At 47.3% G+C, this 21,860-nt stretch overlaps 1 protein-coding gene across 1 annotated transcript; it reads right to left on the minus strand.

Moving 5' to 3' along the window:
- Positions 1–2,623: 2,623 nt before the first annotated feature.
- nipal3 (NIPA like domain containing 3) lies at positions 2,624–11,507 on the minus strand. The gene is made up of 11 exons (XM_084450641.1): positions 11,357–11,507; positions 10,976–11,044; positions 10,474–10,645; positions 8,201–8,260; positions 7,762–7,907; positions 7,468–7,564; positions 6,974–7,109; positions 6,703–6,791; positions 6,282–6,345; positions 5,409–5,503; positions 2,624–4,240 (listed from the first exon to the last, which is right to left on the minus strand). Exons 1-11 carry the CDS (start codon positions 11,399–11,401, stop codon positions 4,062–4,064), a joined length of 1,152 nt encoding a protein of 383 aa, XP_084306767.1. The 5' UTR covers positions 11,402–11,507; the 3' UTR covers positions 2,624–4,061.
- Positions 11,508–21,860: the final 10,353 nt, after the last annotated feature.

Below are 21,860 nucleotides of genomic sequence, written 5' to 3' on the forward strand. Positions count from 1 at the left end.
TGTGGGACTCTGTAGGTGCTGGGGTTGTACTACATGGTAGAGTACTCTATAGGTGCTGGGGTTGTACTACATGGTATAGTACTCTAAAGGTGCTGGGGTTGTACTACAATGTGTAGTACTCTATAGGTGCTGGGGTTGTACTACATGGTATAGTACTCTAAAGGTGCTGGGGTTGTACTACATGCTGTAGTATTCTGTAGGTCCTGGGGTTGTACTACATTCATAATCTTAAAGGGCAATGCTCGTTTTTGACAACCTGGACCTTATTTACGACATATTATAAGAAGTTTGACTCACCGAGATCACTTTGGTGTAGTTCGGAGGCCTGTAGAAGAAATTTAAAATCCAGCGCGAGCCAGTATATCCATGTAATGACGGTGATCGGGGCATTCTCTGCGCTACGATCATTGTTGGTGCCGAGAATATTGTCGTCGTCATTCGTCAGCAACAATCCGATCGTAGCGCAGAGAATGTGAGCCGGAGAATAGCCAGTCTGCGCGCTGGCCTGTGCGTATGCGTGCTGGAGCAAGTGGGGAAAGGCGTGTAAAGATCATATTACAGAGGCTAAAGACCCCGTATTTGAAAACCGAAACAATGCCTCGCGTTGAGGAATCTCAACTGTCGATTCATCCAATCTGATTGATGAAAACAACCGTTTAGCGGCCGAAAATAGATTTTGAGAAACTGCATTCTCGGTGCCCCGATCACCGTCATTACATGGATATACTGGCTCGCGCTGGATTTTAAATTTCTTCTACAGGCCTCCGAACTACACAAAAGTGATCTCGGTGAGTCAAACTTCTTATAATATGTCGTAAATAAGGTCCAGGTTGTCAAAAACGAGCATTGCCCTTTAAGGCACCACCTCAGTGACAAGCGTTAGTACCTTTTTCTCTGAGTGTGCTATGTGTGATATGAGACTGTCTGTGTGATATGAGTGAGTGAGTGAGTGAGAGAGAGAGAGAGAGAGAGAGAGAGAGAGAGAGAGAGAGAGAGAGAGAGAGAGAAAGTTCAACAGCAAACTGCAGTGTTAGTTGAGCTGTGGTGATGCTGCAGCCAGCCCTGCTCTGAGGAGAACCAGCCCTCTGCAGTGGGCCTATGTGAAGATGTCAAACATGATGATGCTGTGGAAACGTGTGAAACATCACAGACTCCTCAGAGGAGACACCTCAGACGCTTGTTGTTGATGTTATGTGTTTGTTGTGGTCGTGAAGGGGGGGTGGGCTTTCCCAGCCCCACCCCCCCAACACACACGCACACACACACCTCCAGCTATGGACTCTGCCCCACCTCTACCTCATTCGGCTGGCCCAGCCATACAATGCAACTCATGTAATCTAGGCCAAGTTATTTATAAAACAAGCAGCCATACAGGCCCAGCGAGAAAGAGAAAGGGAGAGAGAGAGAGAGAGAGAAAGAGAGAGAGAGAGAGAGAGAGAGAGGGAGGGAGAGAGAGCGAGAGAGACTAATACTTCAACAATAAGGGAGGTATACTCTCTTAAAGGGCACCGCATATACTGTGGGGTCCCAGAAAAGTGAATTTGAGGTTGTGATCACACCAGAAAGTCCGAACCAAGGACCAGACCAAATTAGTGAAGTTGCAACATTGTTGCAGTTTTTTTTGGTCCGGTTTGTGTTCTCACGGTCATTTGTGTAATCGAACCAACACATGTAAACAAATGTCATGTGGTCGTACAGGTTGCTATGGACTGTGGGGAGTTGGATTAGGTCACGAATGACTTGAGGGTCATGGATGGACATTCCTGGAGTATACTCCCTGTTTCTGACGGGGTGAGCTTACCATCTTGCTACGGACATTGTTATCTGGGTGTCAAAGAGGATTTCACCACATGGGGGATTGATGTCTGAAGATTGCTCCATCCTGTGATGTGGTATGAGAGCACTGAGGGGCTGTTCTCTTTCGATAGGGGCTATGTGCTAGTAACCTCTGGCCCCTGGATAGCTTTGTTGCTGTGTGATGTGTCTTCAGGATTTTGTTTTGTATAGTGTTGTGTCGAGGCATTAAGACGCCTCAAAGGGGGGATATGTAGTATATTTTTACACTGTATTACATTAATCACATGTCTGTATTACTCTCATGTAGTAATCATTTTTATAGAATAATGAATAAACCTCAACTAGTTGTAACTGTGTTAATTCAAGGCTCAAAAGAGGGCCTTTGTCTTTGTCTCTGAGTCAGCGTGGCCATTAGGTCACCTCTGAAGTGAGTACAGTCTTGTAACACGATTCTAGGAAGGACCAAGGTAGCCGCCGTGTCCGAAGGGGGGGGGGGGGGCAAAGATCAGCTGATACCTTGAGCATTCAGAAGACTAGTTGATCTTTTGTGATAATATCTGGTGTTGAACGTTCTCTGTATGCAAATGTATTTGTCATATGATTCTTGGCTTGAAGACAGTTTAAAAGCTGCGGCCCCTCTATGAGAAATTCAGTATTGCTGTAGTTCTGACCCCATGTAATAGGCATGCTCAATAAATTGTTAATTCAACCGGTTTTTGAATCCTTGAAGTTCTGTTCCACACGAAGTTTATGCATTTGAAATATACTGCAAAACAACTTATGATTTGTCATAAGAACATTTTCGAGAATTCGCCCCCTGGTCCTTTCCCATAACTACTATCACATGTTCTGTTAGTCTGGTACACCACCAACACACCAGCCCAGCGGAGTACCAGTCCATCCCTAATCCTACCCCACCATCCCCACATACTGGTACCATACATACTGAACCCCACCTCAGCGTTACACCACATCCACATAATGAACAGTGTGCTCTAGTGTGTCCAGTCCAGCACAGTAAAACAAAGCATTCAAACTCAATAAATACAAACATATCCAACATCTCCCTCCACTTCATCACTTATGTAAGGCTGTGTCTGTGCATTATTATAATAATGCTTATTATTATTATTATTGTAAGTCTATGTGGCAACAACAGCATGACCAAACCATTGTTGCCTCAGAGTTCAGCTACATTACAAGGCACAGTAAAACTTAACTTTAAAAAATAAATTAAGACGAAAACAGTTGCAACCATGTTCTGTCAAAAGCAGTGGTAGTCCAGCTTCTGAGGAGCCAGAGGTGAGTAGAGCGCTTTCAGAAGCCCAGAGGTGAGTAGAGCGCTTTCAGAAGCCCAGAGGTGAGTAGAGCGCTTTCAGAAGCCCAGAGGTGAGTAGAGCGCTTTCAGAAGCCCAGAGGTGAGTAGAGCGCTTTCAGACACCCAGAGGTGAGTAGAGCGCTTTCAGACACCCAGAGGTGAGTAGAGCGCTTTCAGACACCCAGAGGTGAGTAGAGCGCTTTCAGACGCCCAGAGGTGAGTAGAGAGCTTTCAGACGCCCAGAGGTGAGTAGAGCGCTTTCAGACGCCCAGAGGTGAGTAGAGCGCTTTCAGACGCCCAGAGGCAGACGGCAGAAGGGACAGACATGGTCAGAGCTGAACCCCCCATCCTGGTCAGACAGCAGAAGGGACAGACATGGTCAGAGCTGAACCCCCCATCCTGGTCAGACAGCAGAAGGGACAGACATGGTCAGAGCTGAACCCCCCATCCTGGTCAGACAGGCAGGTTCCTACAGGTCATCTGAGATTAGACCAGGCTTCATCTGAGTCCAAGAGACCAGCACAGGGAGGGACAGTAGACATGAGCAGTCAGTCCCCGGGTAAGACTCACTGGACAGAGTAGGCAGGCCGTATGCGTAAAGGCACATTCTGTCCAACGGTAGGTGTGTGACCCAGTGTCCTTGGTGTGACCCAGAGTCCTTGGTCTGTCCATGATGGTAATACAACAACTTGGGGATACAGCACCACTCTTGGTTGCAACGCCACCTTGTAGCCAGGAAGGCAGCAGGACTTCTCCTCTCAGTGAATATGACATCCACCCAGATCAAAGTGGCTATGAATCCACCCAGTCTTTGGAGTGAGTGAGTTAAGAGTGTGTGTGTGTGTGTGTGTGTGTGTGTGTGTGTGTGTGTGTGTGTGTATTTCCATGTCGTGTGTGTGTCCATGAGCGGGACTTCTGAAAGGAAGACACTTCTAAGTGCCCAGCCTCAGTTGTTTTTGCGGTCAGCCGACAGGTAGGGGCCAGTGTGGACCACCAGCTGCACCTGGTCCAGGGGCAGAGCAGCAGGGACCGAGGAGAGGGCCACAGGCTCGTTCACCAGGGCCCCGTAGGAGAAGGAGCCGGCCTGGTCGGGCTGGACCCCATGGTCATGGATGGTGGGGATACCTGGAGGACAGCACAATGGGCAGTTAAACCAGCGCTGTGGAGGGGGAGTTAGGCACCATGTCAGTGTTGAGGGATAGTTAGGCACCATGTCAGTGTTGAGGTGTTGAGGGATAGTTAGGCTCCGTGTCAGTGTTGAGGTGTTGAGGGATAGTTAGGCACCATGTCAGTGTTGAGGGGTTGAGGGATAGTTAGGCACCGTGTCAGTGTTGAGGTGTTGAGGGATAGTTAGGCTCCGTGTCAGTGTTGAGGTATAGTTAGGCTCCGTGTCAGTGTTGAGGTGTTGAGGGATAGTTAGGCACCATGTCAGTGTTGAGGGATAGTTAGGCACCATGTCAGTGTTGAGGGATAGTTAGGCACCGTGTCAGTGTTGAGGGATAGTTAGGCTCCGTTTCAGTGTTGAGGGATAGTTAGGCACCATGTCAGTGTTGAGGGGTTGAGGGATAGTTAGACAACATGTCAGTGTTGAGGTGTTGAGGGACAGTTAGGCTCCGTGTGTGTTGAGGTGTTGAGGGATAGTTAGACAACATGTCAGTGTTGAGGTGGTGAGGGATAGTTAGGCACCGTGTCAGTGTTGAGGTGTTGAGGGATAGTTAGGCACCATGTCAGTGTTGAGGTGTTCAGGGATAGTTAGGCACCGTGTCAGTGTTGAGGTGTTGAGGGATAGTTAGGCTCCGTGTCAGTGTTGAGGTATAGTTAGGCTCCGTGTCAGTGTTGAGGGATAGTTAGGCACCATGTCAGTGTTGAGGGATAGTTAGGCTCCGTGTCAGTGTTGAGGGATAGTTAGGCTCCATGTCAGTGTTGAGGGATAGTTAGGCACCATGTCAGTGTTGAGGGATAGTTAGACAACATGTCAGTGTTGAGGTGTTGAGGGATAGTTAGGCTCCGTGTCAGTGTTGAGGTGTTGAGGGATAGTTAGGCACCGTGTCAGTGTTGAGGTGTTGAGGGATAGTTAGGCTCCGTGTCAGTGTTGAGGGATAGTTAGGCACCATGTCAGTGTTGAGGGATAGTTAGGCACCATGTCAGTGTTGAGGGATAGTTAGGCACCATGTCAGTGTTGAGGGATAGTTAGACAACATGTCAGTGTTGAGGGATAGTTAGACAACATGTCAGTGTTGAGCAGTAGTTGGGCATCATGTCAGTGTTGCGGTGTTGAGGGGGAATTAAGCACCTTGCACCATGTCCATGGTGACGTAGGGCTCAAAGGCCTTGGTCCTCTTCCTGTTCCTGGTGATGAGAAACACACCCAAGAAGCAGCCAGAACATCTGGAGAGACAGAGAGACATGGCAGATACAGACAGGATGATAGTGATGTGAGGGGTGTGTTATAGCTGGATGATAGTGATGTCAGGGGTGTGTTATATCTGGATGATAGTGATGAGGGGTGTGTTATAGCTGGATGATAGTGATGTCAGGGGTGTGTTATATCTGGATGATAGTGATGAGGGGTGTGTTATAGCTGGATGATAGTGATGTCAGGGGTGTGTTATATCTGGATGATAGTGATGAGGGGTGTGTTATAGCTGGATGATAGTGATGTCAGGGGTGTGTTATAGCTGGATGATAGTGATGTCAGGGGTGTGTTATAGCTGGATGATAGTGATGTCAGGGGCGTGTTATAGCTGGATGATAGTGATGTCAGGGGCGTGTTATAGCTGGATGATAGTGATGTCAGGGGTGTGTTATAGCTGGATGATAGTGATGAGGGGTGTGTTATAGCTGGATGATAGTGATGTCAGGGGTGTGTTATAGATGGATGATAGTGATGTGAGGGGTGTGTTATAGCTGGATGATAGTGATGTCAGGGGTGTGTTATATCTGGATGATAGTGATGAGGGGTGTGTTATAGCTGGATGATAGTGATGTCAGGGGTGTGTTATATCTGGATGATAGTGATGAGGGGTGTGTTATAGCTGGATGATAGTGATGTCAGGGGCGTGTTATAGCTGGATGATAGTGATGTCAGGGGCGTGTTATAGCTGGATGATAGTGATGTCAGGGGTGTGTTATAGCTGGATGTAGCCTATCAGATCACATCCCTCACCCCAGCAAGAACATGCAGATGTGAAGGACGTCCTCATGGTTGAACTCCAGGTAGAATATGGCTCCTGAGGAGGACATGGGGACAGAGACACAGCTCAGTCATCACACCATCTAGACCTGTGGCTCCATACACACCAAACTGGCATCAACTTATTAGAGTAGGGCCCTATGATCATAATAATCATGATCCTATGATCCCTATTAATCATATTATTATATAAATTGCTCAACATCGCAATATTTAAATTTTAATACATTGCTCAAAATCCTAATATTTAAAGGTTACATTGTCAGCAGACAAAGACAGGCATAGTGAGCATCAGGTCAGGGTTAGGACAGAGACAGGCATAGTGAGCATCAGGTCAGGGTCAGGTCAGGGTCAGGGTCAGGGTTAGGACAGAGACAGTAAGGCATACTGGTACCTGCCAGGATTGCGAAGCAGGTGGACAGGATGTAGTTAAGACTGGCAATCAGGGAGGAGTCATACAGCCGACATGCCTGGGACAGGAACCTGTGAGAACAGAGCAGCTGAGAGCTCATATCTACCAGACAGAGCAGCTGAGAGCTCCATATCTACCAGACAGAGCAGCTGAGAGCTCCATATCTACCAGACAGAGCAGCTGAGAGCTCCATATCTACCAGACATATCTACCAGAGGGAGAGAGCAAGGGAGGAAGGGAGAGAGTCCCTCACGTCGCCTGGAAGACCACGGACGCCAGCATGCAGACCAGCATGATGTAGAAGATGGGGTAGCCGAGCTGCAGGCTTCCTCTGATGCTGAGGACCACCATGCCTGAAACGGCCTTCACCGTGATCACCGTCACTGAGCCTGGGGGCAGGGGCGGGGCACAGGGGCGGGGCGGGGCACAGTGACGGCGCTGCATAAACATTCCACATTACACAGCAGTTCCCGGAACATCAGCGGTGTATAACAGGGGCGAGAGAGAGAGACAGGGTGTACTAGCTGTTGTGCAGGGAGACAGGCTGTACTAGCTGTTGTGCAGGGAGACAGGCTGTACTAGCTGTTGTGCAGGGAGACAGGCTGTAATAGAGGTTGTGCAGGGAGACAGGCTGTAATAGCTGTTGTGCAGGGAGACAGGCTGTAATAGCTGTTGTGCAGGGAGACAGGCTGTAATAGCTGTTGTGTAGGGAGACAGGCTGTTCTAGCCATGTTCCTGCGGTCGTACCTAGCATGGCTCCCAGGAGCAGAATGACGCACAGGTTGGTGGCTCTGCGCTGCTTATAGAAGTACAGCAGCAGGCAGAACGTGATGATCTTCAGCAGCTGACAACAACAACACAATCAAATCATATCAATAGCAAAAACAATACAATGCAGTGACTGTACAATTACATTACATGTACATTACAGTCATTTAGCAGATACAATAAGAGATACAGATAAGATACAATAAGAGACAAGTAAGGCATTTAGCAGACTGAGCGTCAAACAAAAACACACAGGGGATTCAGAGGTCTTACAAAGTAAAGGAGCACAGGCCAGCCTATGAGGTGCTTCACGATGTTCTCTGCGTTGAGCTTCTGGTGGGAGTTGGGCCCAAACGACACAAAGAGGTAGGTCCCAAATACAGCCAGCACACAGCCCAGGAAGGACAGCACATAGCGCTCTACACACACACACACACACACACACACACACACACACACACACACACACACACACACACACAGCAATGTCATCATCGCAGCACTCTTCAAGACAGCGATATGAAGCTAGGCAGGTGTTGTGCAGCAGGTGAATGTGCGTAGTGGAGCCAGCGCTGTGTTTGCATAGTGACCTGATAATTTCCATGACATCAGCCTGGAGAGAGCTGAGCAGAGCCAGTGTTCTCAGAGGCTGCTGAGGCCTACCTCTATACAGGCCCTTCTCCACTCTCACCTCAGAAGGGGTTCAACTTACTTAAAAACTCCTTTGGCTTCCATTTGTCTCTCAGGAATAAAAAACCTAAAATTGAGCTGGCTGAAAAGACAAACAACAAAATAACAAACAAAAATATGTTATTTACTAGAGCTCATATCAATCAGAGAATGATCGCATCATGTTGATTTCCAAGTTCCAAGTCAAATTTGTTTACTTCTTAAAATATTTTGTTTACCCTATTTTGTTTGTATGAATTATTTCAACATAATTCTGATTCAAAGGTCATTTTCAGTCTTAACTCCAACATCGAGCAACAACAGATCAGTGTTCTGTAGAGTGTTCAGTAGTGTTCTGGAGTGTTCACTAGTGTCCTGTAGAGTGTTCAGTAGTGTCCTATAGAGTGTTCAGTAGTGTCCTGTAGAATGTTCAGTAGAGTGTTCTGTACAGTGTTTTGTAGTGTTCAGTAGTGTCCTGTAGAGTGTTCAGTAGTGTCATGTAGTTTTCAGTAGTGTCCTGTAGGGCTGGGACTTTTGCCCAAAAATCATATTCGAAGTTCGTTTATTTATTAATAATAATATTCGAATATATTCGAATTATTATTAATAATATTTTTTACCATTAAATTCTTACAGAAAGACCTACCTAGGTTTTAAAATAAAGTTGTGCACATTCTGTCCACTAGTGGGCATTGTATCATAGGCAATATCGATAAGCAATGATGTTTTCAGAATGATTTTTTTATCAGATGTCTTAGTTATATCAAGATTAACTGCGAGGGGAGTCCCAGCCCAGCTGATAACCCTCCGTTGCGGGTTGGGGGGAAGCAACGGTCGGCTGGGATCCTGCCTCTCATAGTTAACCAGCAACTGGTCAGTGGACGGTACCAGGCAGCCTACGCTATGTCTGAATCAAAGAAGGTTATCAAACTAGCTGGCTAGGATCATTTAAGCATAACAATCCAACGGCTCCAACTCCCCCAAAAGAACCCCTCCACTGCACAAGCACCAACCCCAATAATAATAATAATAATAATAAGCACAAGCTACCGAGTGCAACGTTAGCCTTGCTAACGAAGATAATGCATTTGGAGGAGAGTTGCAGCTGGTGCTAAACGAGGCAAAGGAAGAATATTTTGTGGACTATTATCACATCCATTTCACAGTTGGGATTATACAGAAAGGTGAGGATCGAGCGTGTTGGATGACCAACTCAAATGCCTGGCTAGCTCAATATTGTTGTGAGCCGGAGCCCGTCGCTTTCACTGGATGACTCGTGAAGCATGCTTCATTTATCTCGCATACTAAACATGTTTTCGTGGAGTAGTACAGGTATGTACTAAATCGCATGTAGTAGGCGAGTTGCAGTATGTACTATATAGTATGTAATATGGACATTCGGACACGGCCCAAGCTCCTTGGTAAGGGCTGGGTAAGGGCGATCAACCTCCTTGTTTACATTTTGACTTGCTTACCGATTGGCTATTTGGATCCTGCCGTCACAGTCATACAACGACTATTTTTTAGTAACTAGTTAGTAGTTACTAGTTAAGACAACGCCTAAATTGCCGTGGTGCAACCGAAATTAGACACCAAACTAATATGCGACTAACTAGTAGCAACTAAGAGTTTAGTCAGTGTTTAGGCATGACTACATGCTTGGGTTTATGGTGCGTTCCAGGCAACCCGTAACTCGTGTTTTTCCGACGTCCTACACGTGAAAATGCTCTGGAATGGCAGTAGCCTACATCGATCTGTACGAGTTCACGGGTGGGAAGTTACGGGTTTGACTGCCATTCCAGAGCATTTTCACGTGTAGGAGGTCGGAAAAACACGAGTTACGGGTTGCCTGGAACGCGTGCTAACTAACGTCACCTCCTTCAGGAGCCCAGGTGTCCAATAGCCTTGCTAATGAGCTCGCGATTGCAACTTCACCAGGCGTGAAAAACCCTCTGAATCTGAATCAAAAGCAACGTTTGCTAGCCAACACATTTACAAAAAATTATGCCTATAACAGGTTCGAATATTAAGGGCTGCCTAATATTCGTTCGAATACCAGTATTTCTGTCAATATTCGAATTATATTCGAATCCCGAAGTTCGGACTCCCAGCCCTAGTGTCCTGTAGAGTGTTCAGTAGTGTCATGTAGTTTTCAGTAGTGTCCTGTAGAGTGTTCAGTAGTGTCCTGTAGAGTGTTCAGTAGAGTGTTCTGTACAGTGTTTTGTAGTGTTCAGTAGTGTCCTGTAGAGTGTTCAGTAGTGTTCTGTACAGTGTTTTGTAGAGTGTTCAGTAGTGTTGTGTGTATGGACCACCCACTGATGGCAGACACGGCGTTGAGGGGGGCGAGGAGGGCGATGGGAGCGAAGGCGTAGGAGGTGAAGTTGGCCACCTCCCCCAGTGTGGTCAAGAGCAGGCCGGCCCACCAGGTCTTGGTTCTGTAGAAGACCCGCGGGTCCTTGGTCCCGGCTAGTGTCACGTGGCTGTACTTCTAGACACGGGTTACAGGAACAGAGAGGTTTATAGTTCAGTGTCTCCTTGACATAAAACATCATGTAAAATAGGTGTTTGTTTTATAGCCAATAGGGATAGATATGCTTTTCTAACAAGATAATCAACATCCTATGGCTTGATATTAAAGGAAAAATGTGGTGGTCTCTATCTGTTTCTACTATGAAGAGGACAATAGTAACTTGTGTCAATGCAGGAGGAAGACAGCCTACTGTAGACTATAGGAGACGTGTTGTCAAACGGGTCTGGAGGGCGAGGTGAAAGAAAGATGTTACCATAACAAAGACCAACAGAGATAGACTAAACACACCTGAATACTCAGAGAAATGCTGACCAACACATTCCCAAAGATGGCCAGTAACGTCCCAATGAGATTATCCTACAATGAAACAAAAAACAGAATGATGTTTATTACAAAGACTGACAAGATGACTCGTGGACGACACACACAACAGTCGGTGAAATTCTTCTAAAATGAGAAACGTTACTATAGTGAGTAAGTTAGTGGAACCGCTTGAGAAAATAAACATTCATGTCACCGATCACAGATCCTGCTATAGATTTGGTCGCTTGCACCCTAATACGGAACTAGCAATAAATGTAAAGATTTCACCGCGAAGGTCAATCGACTTATTTAGGATATTATTCGGTCTAAACGTTACAGTCAAACTTGACACGACGAATCTCTCACCGTGTATGAATGGCCTTCCACCCTGGTATATATTGTCGAGTCCATTCTAGTAAAGAGGAAATCGACTAATGGTCAACAGCAACAGATGTAACGTAGGACTATTCATGTTAGGCAAATCATTTCCCCCAGAACATGTCAGGTCTAATCAAAAGCAGTCAGACCACAGGGCATCGCCATCTTCAGCTGATCTGTACTTCCGGGATCTGGTCCACCTGTTGCGGGTGATGCTTTCACGCACAGCGCCACACAGCGCCACAGTACTACCATAGCACCACAGCCATAGACATTATAAAGAACTCTGAGTTTATTGCTTAATATTAACCTTCATCTATGTTATATATATGTTATTAACCTTCATCTATGTTATACTGTATATATGTTATTAACCTTCATCTATGCTATATATATATATATATATATATATGTTATTAACCTTCATCTATGTTATATGTTATTAACCTTCATCTATGTTATATATGTTATTAACCTTGATCTACTGAAGCCAGTGAGCCCACTAGCAGGAGCACACTGATGACTTCTACCTCTATAAAACAGGAGCTCTACATAAGCTTTGACTAACTACGGGTATGAAGAGCTGTACCTCATCAAACAGCCCATATCTGCCCTGAATCTGAGAGCTGTAGCATTATCCTATGATAGATAGGATAGGCATAGGCACACTCAGCAGTACTACAGACAGGTGAGGATAACTTGAGATACACTAGATATTTTACTCAGAGGGAGTCATAATGTTAGTGGTGATTTGAAGGGCTTTTGGTCTAATGGTAAATGATGGACTTGTCAGACAGAGGTACCAAGGCTGCCCAGCAGAGGGCGCCACTCACCATTGTTTCTGAGGCAGGCAGGCTGTTACCAGCAGCACTCACGCCTGAGTTGCTGTACATCAAAGGAAAGACACATCTGAAGATTTTTTTATACTCATGAAAATTAAACATATACATATTAATTTATATATTATTTTAAGTAATCTTTTAAATATTTATTTCTGTGTGTCTGAAGGGAATCAGCCACATGCTACATCAGTGGGATACACACTACTCTGGTTTCCTTATTGGAAGTGTAGTTTCATCATCTGTTGTATCATCAGCAAATGTGATTCTGGTGTTTGAGGGGTGTGAGGACATCAGGGCTCAACAAGTGAATGGGATTTAAAGAGAAAAACAGTTGTGCAGTGAAGACCTTTTATGTCCCCTGCATCCCTTCTTTTCTAAACCCACATGCTGTACACAATATAGTATTTGTTCATATCTTGTGCTTTTGCTCACTTTTTTGTTGTTGCATGATTCTAAAATGCCCCTCTCATTTTTTCAAAATATTCTCATAAGTTAATTGAGTAAATATGGTATGCTGCGTGTATCATGTATTTAACGTTCGTAGGAAAATATTTCAAGAGCAACATTTTGACTGGGTGGTCTTCATCAGGTTGTATGGAAGGAGTGTTTTATTTATTTATTTGGTGTTCAGGTGTTGGTGGTCAGGTGTTGGTGCTCAGGTGTTGGTGGTCAGGTGTTGGTGGTCAGGTGATGGTGCTCAGGTGATGGTGGTCAGGTGTTGGTGGTCAGGTGTTGGTGGTCAGGTGATGGTGCTCAGGTCTTGGTGCTCAGGTGTTGGTGGTCAGGTGATGGTGCTCAGGTGTTGGTGGTCAGGTGATGGTGTTCAGGTGATGGTGTTCAGGTGTTGGTGGTCAGGTGTTGGTGCTCAGGTGTTGGTGGTCAGGTGTTGGTGGTCAGGTGATGGTGGTCAGGTGTTGGTGGTCAGGTGATGGTGTTCAGGTGATGGTGGTCAAGTGTTGGTGGTCAGGTGATGGTGGTTAGGTGTTGGTGGTCTTGGGGAAGCAGTCAAAGCACCCAACTCTGCCTATGCAGTTTGAATAGGTGGAACTATTTATTGAGTTCATGTTTGACATGGATCCAGGTTTAAAGTATCACACACCATATAAGCCCATAGTTTCTAGATCTTTGGGTTAGCCCTAACCATTAAAAATGTTTTCCCACTACATCACCATGCCATATATGGCACATCAAAGACATTGGGGGGGGGGGTGGGGGGGGATGGAGATACCAGTGAAAAAGGATAACATTTCCCAACCCTTATACTACAGTACAGTAGCAGTTATTCCTCACTTCCAGGTTTCATCTATCTGACATTCCAGTTTTAAAAAGCTAACAAACCAGCCAGTCTGTCATGAGTGAGGAATGCGTGTTCGTTCTGAGGAGTGGACCGGGAAGAAGGAAAGGTATCTGTGAATGTCTGACTCTGTTATAGGACGGATGGTTCCTGATGAAGGCCCAGAGAGGCAGGCAGGCCATGCACCTTTTTGCGCAGGAATGTTCATTCGTTAGGAAGAAAAAGTGGTGGAACTGGTTTACCCAAATCCTCAGCACGTCTGGGCTTGTTGTCCTCACACACACCCGGGAATACCTGCATTGATTCATAGGTGACATTGGCAGTGACAATATTAGTAGGAATGTTAGAAAATGCATACCTTCCATCTTCGTGTGGAAATTTTGTTACATAATGTTAGTTGGAAGTCACCTGAACACTGGAACATTTGGAATCAAATCAAATCTAAATGTATTTATAAAGCACGTTTAAAACGACAGAAGTCGACCAAAGTGCTGTACAAAGGTGGGTCCTAGGTAAAAACATCTCTCAACAAAACAAGGAAATTTCAGCAAATGATACAGACATTGAACATAAACAAGGCTTGAGCACAGACTGGTTTAAACATCAGGGAGAAAAGGAGGTTTTTAGGGAGGATTTCAAAAACTCAAGGAGGGAGGATTTAATGTGAAGGGGCAGGATCACCTGGGGGCAGCCGCCGCAAAGGCCCTGTCGCCTCTAGACTTAAAGGAGAATGCTCGTTTTTGACAACCTGGACCTTATTTACGACATATTATAAGACGTTTCACTCACCTAGATAACTTTGGTGTAATTTGGAGGCCTGTAGAAGAAATGTAAAATCCAGCGCGAGCCAAGTATATCCATGTAATGGCAGCGGACGGGGCACTGAGAATGCAGCTTCTAAAAAATCTGGAGCAACGCTTGCGTGCTGTGCACATGCGTGCTGGAGCAAGTGGGGAAGCTATTTCGTTTCTAAAGACGTTTCTAAAGATCATATTACAGAGGCATGTGAAAAACCACAACAAGCCCTCGCTCTATGTAAGCACAACTAGCGACTAGCATTTTCCTTTAAGTCTTATTTTTGGCACCTCCAACAGCAGTTGGTCAACAGCAGACCTTAAGGCCCGGCCTGGGGTGTGGCTTCGCAGGAGCTCAGAGAGGAACAGAGGGGCCAGGTTGTTTAGGGCTAAAGGGACGTCTAGGAGCTCTATGACATCTGGGGACAGAGAATGGAAGGGACACAACTGGGTCATAGCAAGTGCATTTTGAACGGGCATAAATCTTAAAGCTAAATCTTCTCTACAGTCAGACCAATAGCTGGTTGTTGAACTGCTTAACTGCTCTCTGAGAGCTATGATAGGTCAGTGAGAGATGGAGAGAGCTGTGATAGGTCAGTGAGAGATGGAGAGACCTGTGATAGGTCAGTGAGAGATGGAGAGAGCTGTGATAGGTCAGTGAGATATGGAGAGAGCTGTGTTAGGTCTGTATGTCTTTGTTTGGTATTGGGTGATTTTATGTCGTATTTTGTCATACATTCTGCAGGTAACACTTTATAATAATTATCTGCTGTGGGCCTAAGGCATTTATGAAATAATTGTTAATCCCTTTCCCTAGCAGCATCAACCAGCTCTGCCTGGGGAATCTTTAGCCGCTCACAGGCCAGTGCGGAGATGTAGTCCCCCCACCTGGTCCTGGGTCTACCCCGCGGCCTCCTCCACCTGGTCCTGGGTCTGCCCCGCGGCCTCCTCCACCTGGTCCTGGGTCTGCCCCGCGGCCTCCTCCACCTGGTCCTGGGTCTGCCCCGCGGCCTCCTCCACCTGGTCCTGGGTCTGCCCCGCGGCCTCCTCCACCTGGTCCTGGGTCTGCCCCGCGGCCTCCTCCACCTGGTCCTGGGTCTGCCCCGTGGCCTCCTCCACCTGGTCCTGGGTCTGCCCCGTGGCCTCCTCCACCTGGTCCTGGGTCTACCCCGCGGCCTCCTCCACCTGGTCCTGGGTCTACCCCGTGGCCTCCTCCACCTGGTCCTGGGTCTACCCCGCGGCCTCCTCCACCTGGTCCTGGGTCTACCTCCTCCTCCTCCACCTGGTCCTGGGTCTACCAGGCCTCCTCCACCTGGTCCTGGGTCTACCTCCTCCTCCTTCACCTGGTCCTGGGTCTACCAGGCCTCCTCCACCTGGTCCTGGGTCTACCTCCTCCTCCTCCCAGCTGGTCCTGGGTCTACCCCGCGGCCTCCTCCACCTGGTCCTGGGTCTGCCCCGCGTCCTCCTCCACCTGGTCCTGGGTCTACCAGGCCTCCTCCACCTGGTCCTGGGTCTACCTGGGCCTCCTCCACCTGGTCCTGGGTCTGCCTGGGCCTCCTCCACCTAGTCCTGGGTCTACCCCGCGGCCTCCTCCACCTGGTCCTGGGTCTACCTCCTCCTCCTCCCAGCTGGTCCTGGGTCTACCCCGCGGCCTCCTCCACCTGGTCCTGGGTCTGCCCCGCGGCCTCCTCCACCTGGTCCTGGGTCTACCAGGCCTCCTCCCACCTGGTCCTGGGTCTACCAGGCCTCCTCCACCTGGTCCTGGGTCTACCTGGGCCTCCTCCACCTGGTCCTGGGTCTGCCTGGGCCTCCTTCACCTGGTCCTGGGTCTGCCAGGCCTCCTCCACCTGGTCCTGGGTCTACCTGGGCCTCCTCCCAGCTGGTCCTGGGTCTGCCCCGCGGCCTCCTCCACCTGTTCCTGGGTCTGCCCCCGGCCTCCTCCCAGCTGGTCCTGGGTCTACCCCGCGGCCTCCTCCCAGCTGGTCCTGGGTCTACCCCGCGGCCTCCTCCACCTGGTCCTGGGTCTACCTTGGCCTCCTCCCAGCTGGTCCTGGGTCTGCCCCGCGGCCTCCTCCACCTGGTCCTGGGTCTGCCCCTGGCCTCCTCCCAGCTGGTCCTGGGTCTACCCCGCGGCCTCCTCCCAGCTGGTCCTGGGTCTACCCCGCGGCCTCCTCCACCTGGTCCTGGGTCTACCCCGCGGCCTCCTCCACCTGGTCCTGGGTCTACCAGGCCTCCTCCCACCTGGTCCTGGGTCTACCAGGCCTCCTCCACCTGGTCCTGGGTCTACCTGGGCCTCCTCCACCTGGTCCTGGGTCTACCAGGCCTCCTCCACCTGGTCCTGGGTCTACCAGGCCTCCTCCACCTGGTCCTGGGTCTGCCTGGGCCTCCTTCACCTGGTCCTGGGTCTACCCCGCGGCCTCCTCCCAGCTGGTCCTGGGTCTACCCCGCGGCCTCCTCCACCTGGTCCTGGGTCTACCTTGGCCTCCTCCCAGCTGGTCCTGGGTCTGCCCCGCGGCCTCCTCCACCTGGTCCTGGGTCTGCCCCTGGCCTCCTCCCAGCTGGTCCTGGGTCTACCCCGCGGCCTCCTCCCAGCTGGTCCTGGGTCTACCCCGCGGCCTCCTCCACCTGGTCCTGGGTCTACCCCGCGGCCTCCTCCACCTGGTCCTGGGTCTACCCCGCGGCCTCCTCCACCTGGTCCTGGGTCTACCTGGGCCTCCTCCCAGCTGGTCCTGGGTCTACCCCGCGGCCTCCTCCACCTGGTCCTGGGTCTGCCCCGCGGCCTCCTCCCAACCAGACATGCTTATAATGCTTTAAATGCAGTAACACAGAGTCACATGCCAAGAAAGTTTTGACGAGACAAATTATGAATTAAATTGTCTGTTTACTTGAGTTGAATATATACTTTTTGTATTATTTTACAAATATTGGATATTTGACATTTGTCACAGGAGGTTGGGAATTTAGTTTGAAAATGGACAAAGTAGCAGAGGATTTGTCATGACAACCCCAAACCACAAGAGTTCCCAACAAGTGGGCAGAAACCGCAGACTCAGGTCGTTTCCTGGTAACCTCCTGGTGACCTCTCCAGCTCACCGGCTCCTGGCCAAGAAGACAGACCAACCTCACAAGCAGAGGGCAGAGAGAGGGACGTCACAACATTAAAAAAATTCACAACAATGTTTTTTTTTTTTTTTTTTTACATTTCAAACTGTTGGGGATAAAATTCAGAAAAAAACTAATTACACATCAACCTGCTTTTCTCAGATGTATTTTAAAAGATTTTGGTGAAATCTGTTCAAAAATGTGGGACGTGGCCACTTGGGGATTAGAGCTGCCGGCCTCTGAATCCCCAGAGAAGGTCAGTTACTCACTGCGCCACCAGCAAGATGGGCTTAAGTAGTAAGTAAGTATGTAAGTAAGTAAGTAAGTATTGCATACAGTATATTGTATATGTTAGCTATACCGGAAATGGCCAATTGGCACTTGAACTCCACAATAACGCAAGGACAGTCTAAACGAGACTCATTCATGAATAAAAACAATTATTACAAAGAAATACAGCTTTGTATAACTCAAAATCAATAAGTGTATATGCAAATACACATGCATTTTCAATTAACTTGAAAAAAGGTAAACAACCTATTGAACTATAGGCAATGTAATGGCTACAATTACACTGTACTTGTGAATGTAGGCCTACAGTACATATCTTTATTCTGTACTTGTGAATATAAATCAATAGACACCATATATATTATATACTACCCATACTTCCTATCTAACCCAACTGCACAACCTACTCCCCCAGCAACCCATCCATGTATACTTTGTATCTTGTATTTAGATATACTGTATAATGCATTGTTTCTTTTATATTTTTACTTCTCTATATTGCTTAGTGTGTGCACAATCTAGGAGCTAAAGGCATACAGTACAAACTAGAAATGGTGCTCAGAGAGCACAGACCTCCACCCCTGAATGCTTTTCGGGGCTCTGTTCACGCCAAAATGTAATGGGTTCTAAATTGGCCCATGCTACACCCCTCCACCTAGTTTCATGAAAAGCAGTCTGGTAGTTCTTCCGTAACCCTGGTCCAAACTAGAAAGGGTGCTCGGAGAGAACAGGGCTTCATCCATTAATGCATTTTGTTGGTGTAATCGAGTTGAAATGGTTCAACTAACCCTAACCCTAACCCTAACCCGATCGGTGCTTTAGATCTGCTCCAAAATTGTATGAGTTCTAAGTTGGATGATGCTACACCCTTTCACAGAGTTTCGTGAAAATCGGTCCTGTGGTTTTGCGTAATCCTGCTAACACACACACACGCCACCAAAAACATTACCTCTAGCCCTGCTAGGGTTGTCCCAGACTCTGAATTTTGTGAGTTGAATCAGAGTCGCCTATTCAATCCAGAAATTCAACTATTCTTTCCTCCTTTTTTCCCCATATGTGTAACGTGAGGCTGAGGGGAGACCGCGGGAGTCGGGACAGCTGTCAAACTAACTCAAACTCACAGGCAGCACAATAAAAGATGCCTGTTTCTCTTGCTTGAGGCTTGGAATGTGAAATATCTAGAAATGTTGATTTGTTTAAAAAAAAAAAAAAAAACATGCCCACCTTATTCAGTCATTACCAAAGTTTATGCATGGACTGAGTCATGGCCCTAGATCATGCGAACTGAATTTGATAGGAATCCATGTTGTATATTACCAAATATACACTTTTAAATGAATCAATGAATGTAGCAGATTGCCAGACATAAACTTTTTTATGAATCCATGTAGCAGATTAGCAGATATAAACGTTTCTCATTTGTGGCGCCGCCTAGTAGCAGAGTATCCCTGGACCTAGTAGCAGAGTATCCCAGGACCTAGTAGCAGAGTATCCCTGGACCTAGTAGCAGAGTATCCCTGGACCTAGCAGAGTATCCCTGGACCTAGCAGAGTATCCCTGGACCTAGTAGCAGAGTATCCCTGGACCTAGCAGAGTATCCCTGGACCTAGTAGCAGAGTATCCCTGGACCTAGCAGAGTATCCCAGGACCTAGTAGTAGAGTATCCCTGGACCTAGCAGAGTATCCCTGGACCTAGTAGCAGAGTATCCCTGGACCTAGCAGAGTATCCCTGGACCTAGTAGCAGAGTATCCCTGGACCTAGTAGCAGAGTATCCCAGGACCTAGTAGCAGAGTATCCCTGGACCTAGTAGCAGAGTATCCCTGGACCTAGCAGAGTATCCCTGGACCTAGTAGCAGAGTATCCCTGGACCTAGTAGAGGAGTATCCCTGGACCTAGTAGAGGAGTATCCCTGGACCTAGCAGAGTATCCCTGGACCTAGTAGAGTATCCCTGGACCAAGCAGAGTATCCCTGGACCTAGTAGCAGAGTATCCCTGGACCTAGTAAATGTATAATTTCAAAACGAATTGACACATCAAAATTTCCTTGATAACTTTAAATCAATGAAGTCTGTAGATGTTTGTTTCGGGACGGTGGACCCAACAATTTCTGGTGAGTTCGCGAAAATAGGATTTTGAGAAAATTTAGAAAAAGTCATAATAATTTACATTTAGAGCAGATGATGAAAATGAATTGATATATTGTGTGTGTGTGTGTGTGTGTGTGTGAGAGAGAGAGAAAGAGAGAGTGTTTGTGTGTGTGTGCGTGTGTGTGTGTGTGTGTGTGTGTGTGTGTGTGAGAGAGAGTGAGAGAGAGAGTGTGTTTGTGTGTTTGTGTGTGAGAGAGAGAGAGAGAGAGAGAGTGTGTGTGTGTGTGTGTGTGTGTGTGTGTGTGTGTGTGTGTGTGTGTGTGTGAGAGAGAGAGAGAGAGATAGTGTGTGTGTGTGTTTGTGTGTGTGTGTGTGAGAGAGAGAGAGAGAGAGAGAGAGAGAGAGAGAGAGAGAGTGTGTGTGTGTGTGTGTGTGTGTCTGTGTGTGAGAGAGAGAGAGAGTGTGTGTGTGTGTGTGTGTGTGTGAGAGAGAGAGAGAGAGAGAGAGAGAGAGAGAGAGTGTGTGTGTGTGTGTGTGTGTGTGTGTGTGTGTGTGTGTGTGTGTGTGTGTGTGTGTGTGTGTGTGTGTGTGTGTGTGTGTGTGTGAGGCTGCTGCCAGCCAGTGCAGTGTGAATCCTCCTACCTGTCTGTCTGGGGGCCAGACCTCAGGATAAGGAACAAGAGACTGATTCTTTTTGTCTGCTGTGTTTGGTTGTTCCTTCATATTTTCAGCACCCTGCAATCACAGACAGTTGTTAGCTTAGGATTCAGGTTAGACTTGTTGTAGAAGACACCCTCCTTCCTCCTCCCTCTCCTGCTCCTCCCTCCATCTCTTCCCCCTTTCACACTCCATCTTGATCTGTGTTTCTTTTAACATATTGACAAGCAGCATTTGTCCTCAAGGCAGTCCCTCCCCCTCGCCTCTCTCTCTCTCTCTCTCCCTCCCTCTCTAACAGGTGTGTGCAATAGCAGGTGCATGTGTGTGTCTGATCCCCTATCATGTTGGGCTGACATAGAACTGACTTTTATGTATTTTATTTAACGTTTATTTATGGAAGAGGATCCATTGAGACCAAAGTCCTTTTTTCATGTGGCCCTGCTTACATTTAGCATTACACAAAAACTAGCAGACCGATTTTTATGAAACTCGGTGGAGGGGTGTACCATGGGCCACCTTAGATACATTTTGGAGCAGATGGGAATCAGGGGGCGGGTCCACAAGCCGCCCAAACACGGCCAGACATTCACCTCCATTCATTTTCTGGCTCAGATAGCCCTTTTTGACCAAGCCATTTCCAGGGCCGGTTCGGAGCCGGTGCGAGCTTCTTGTCTTTGAAATCGAGAGTTTAACATGTTTTTTGAATGATTTTTCACGGTGCCCACCCACATCCATTGTATGACCTAAACGGTGGTAAAGCAATTATCAGACTTTCTCAAAAGTGCTAGTTTTGTCAACGTTTTGATCTGAACCATTGTATATGATCATAAGTAACCTTAAAACAGGGCTAAACAAGCATTTTCCCTTTACTACTCCTTTAACAGCCAAACAGAGCAGTAGTGTGGAGGGAGGAGTGGGCTGGTTCAGAGTCTGCAGACAGTAGTTTACAAGATGTACATTTGAGATGGGAGTTATACAGCCAATGACATGTTAAATCTATAGCCTATAGGCGAGATATAGTTTTCTATGAAGTCAATCATTTTAATGTGCAAACACTTTATTTTCATCCATCTGAAAGTGTCTGCAGTTTACTTTGAATGTTTGAAGTTTACATTATCATTTAAATGCAAGTTGAGACACTAGTCTATATAACAGGTGTCACTGTGTTGCTTGGCAGTATTGCCTTTACGCTCACTTGCCCATGCTGGGTTCGATCTTGGCTGTACAGAAATCATCACACTTCACACTAACAGATAGTATACATACAGCATTAAACATGGTCATTTAACAGACTCTATTATTGAGGTAGCCTACAGAATGCATCGCTTCAACTATCCACACGAATGAGAAATATATAAAGTTATGGTGCATTCCATTTGTCTCGGGAGGTGCGAGTGGGAACTGGCAATGGTCACTCCCGAGGT

The sequence above is a fragment of the Borostomias antarcticus genome (genome assembly GCF_949987555.1).
Source record: "Borostomias antarcticus genome assembly, chromosome: 16".
Taxonomy (NCBI): domain Eukaryota; kingdom Metazoa; phylum Chordata; class Actinopteri; order Stomiiformes; family Stomiidae; genus Borostomias; species Borostomias antarcticus.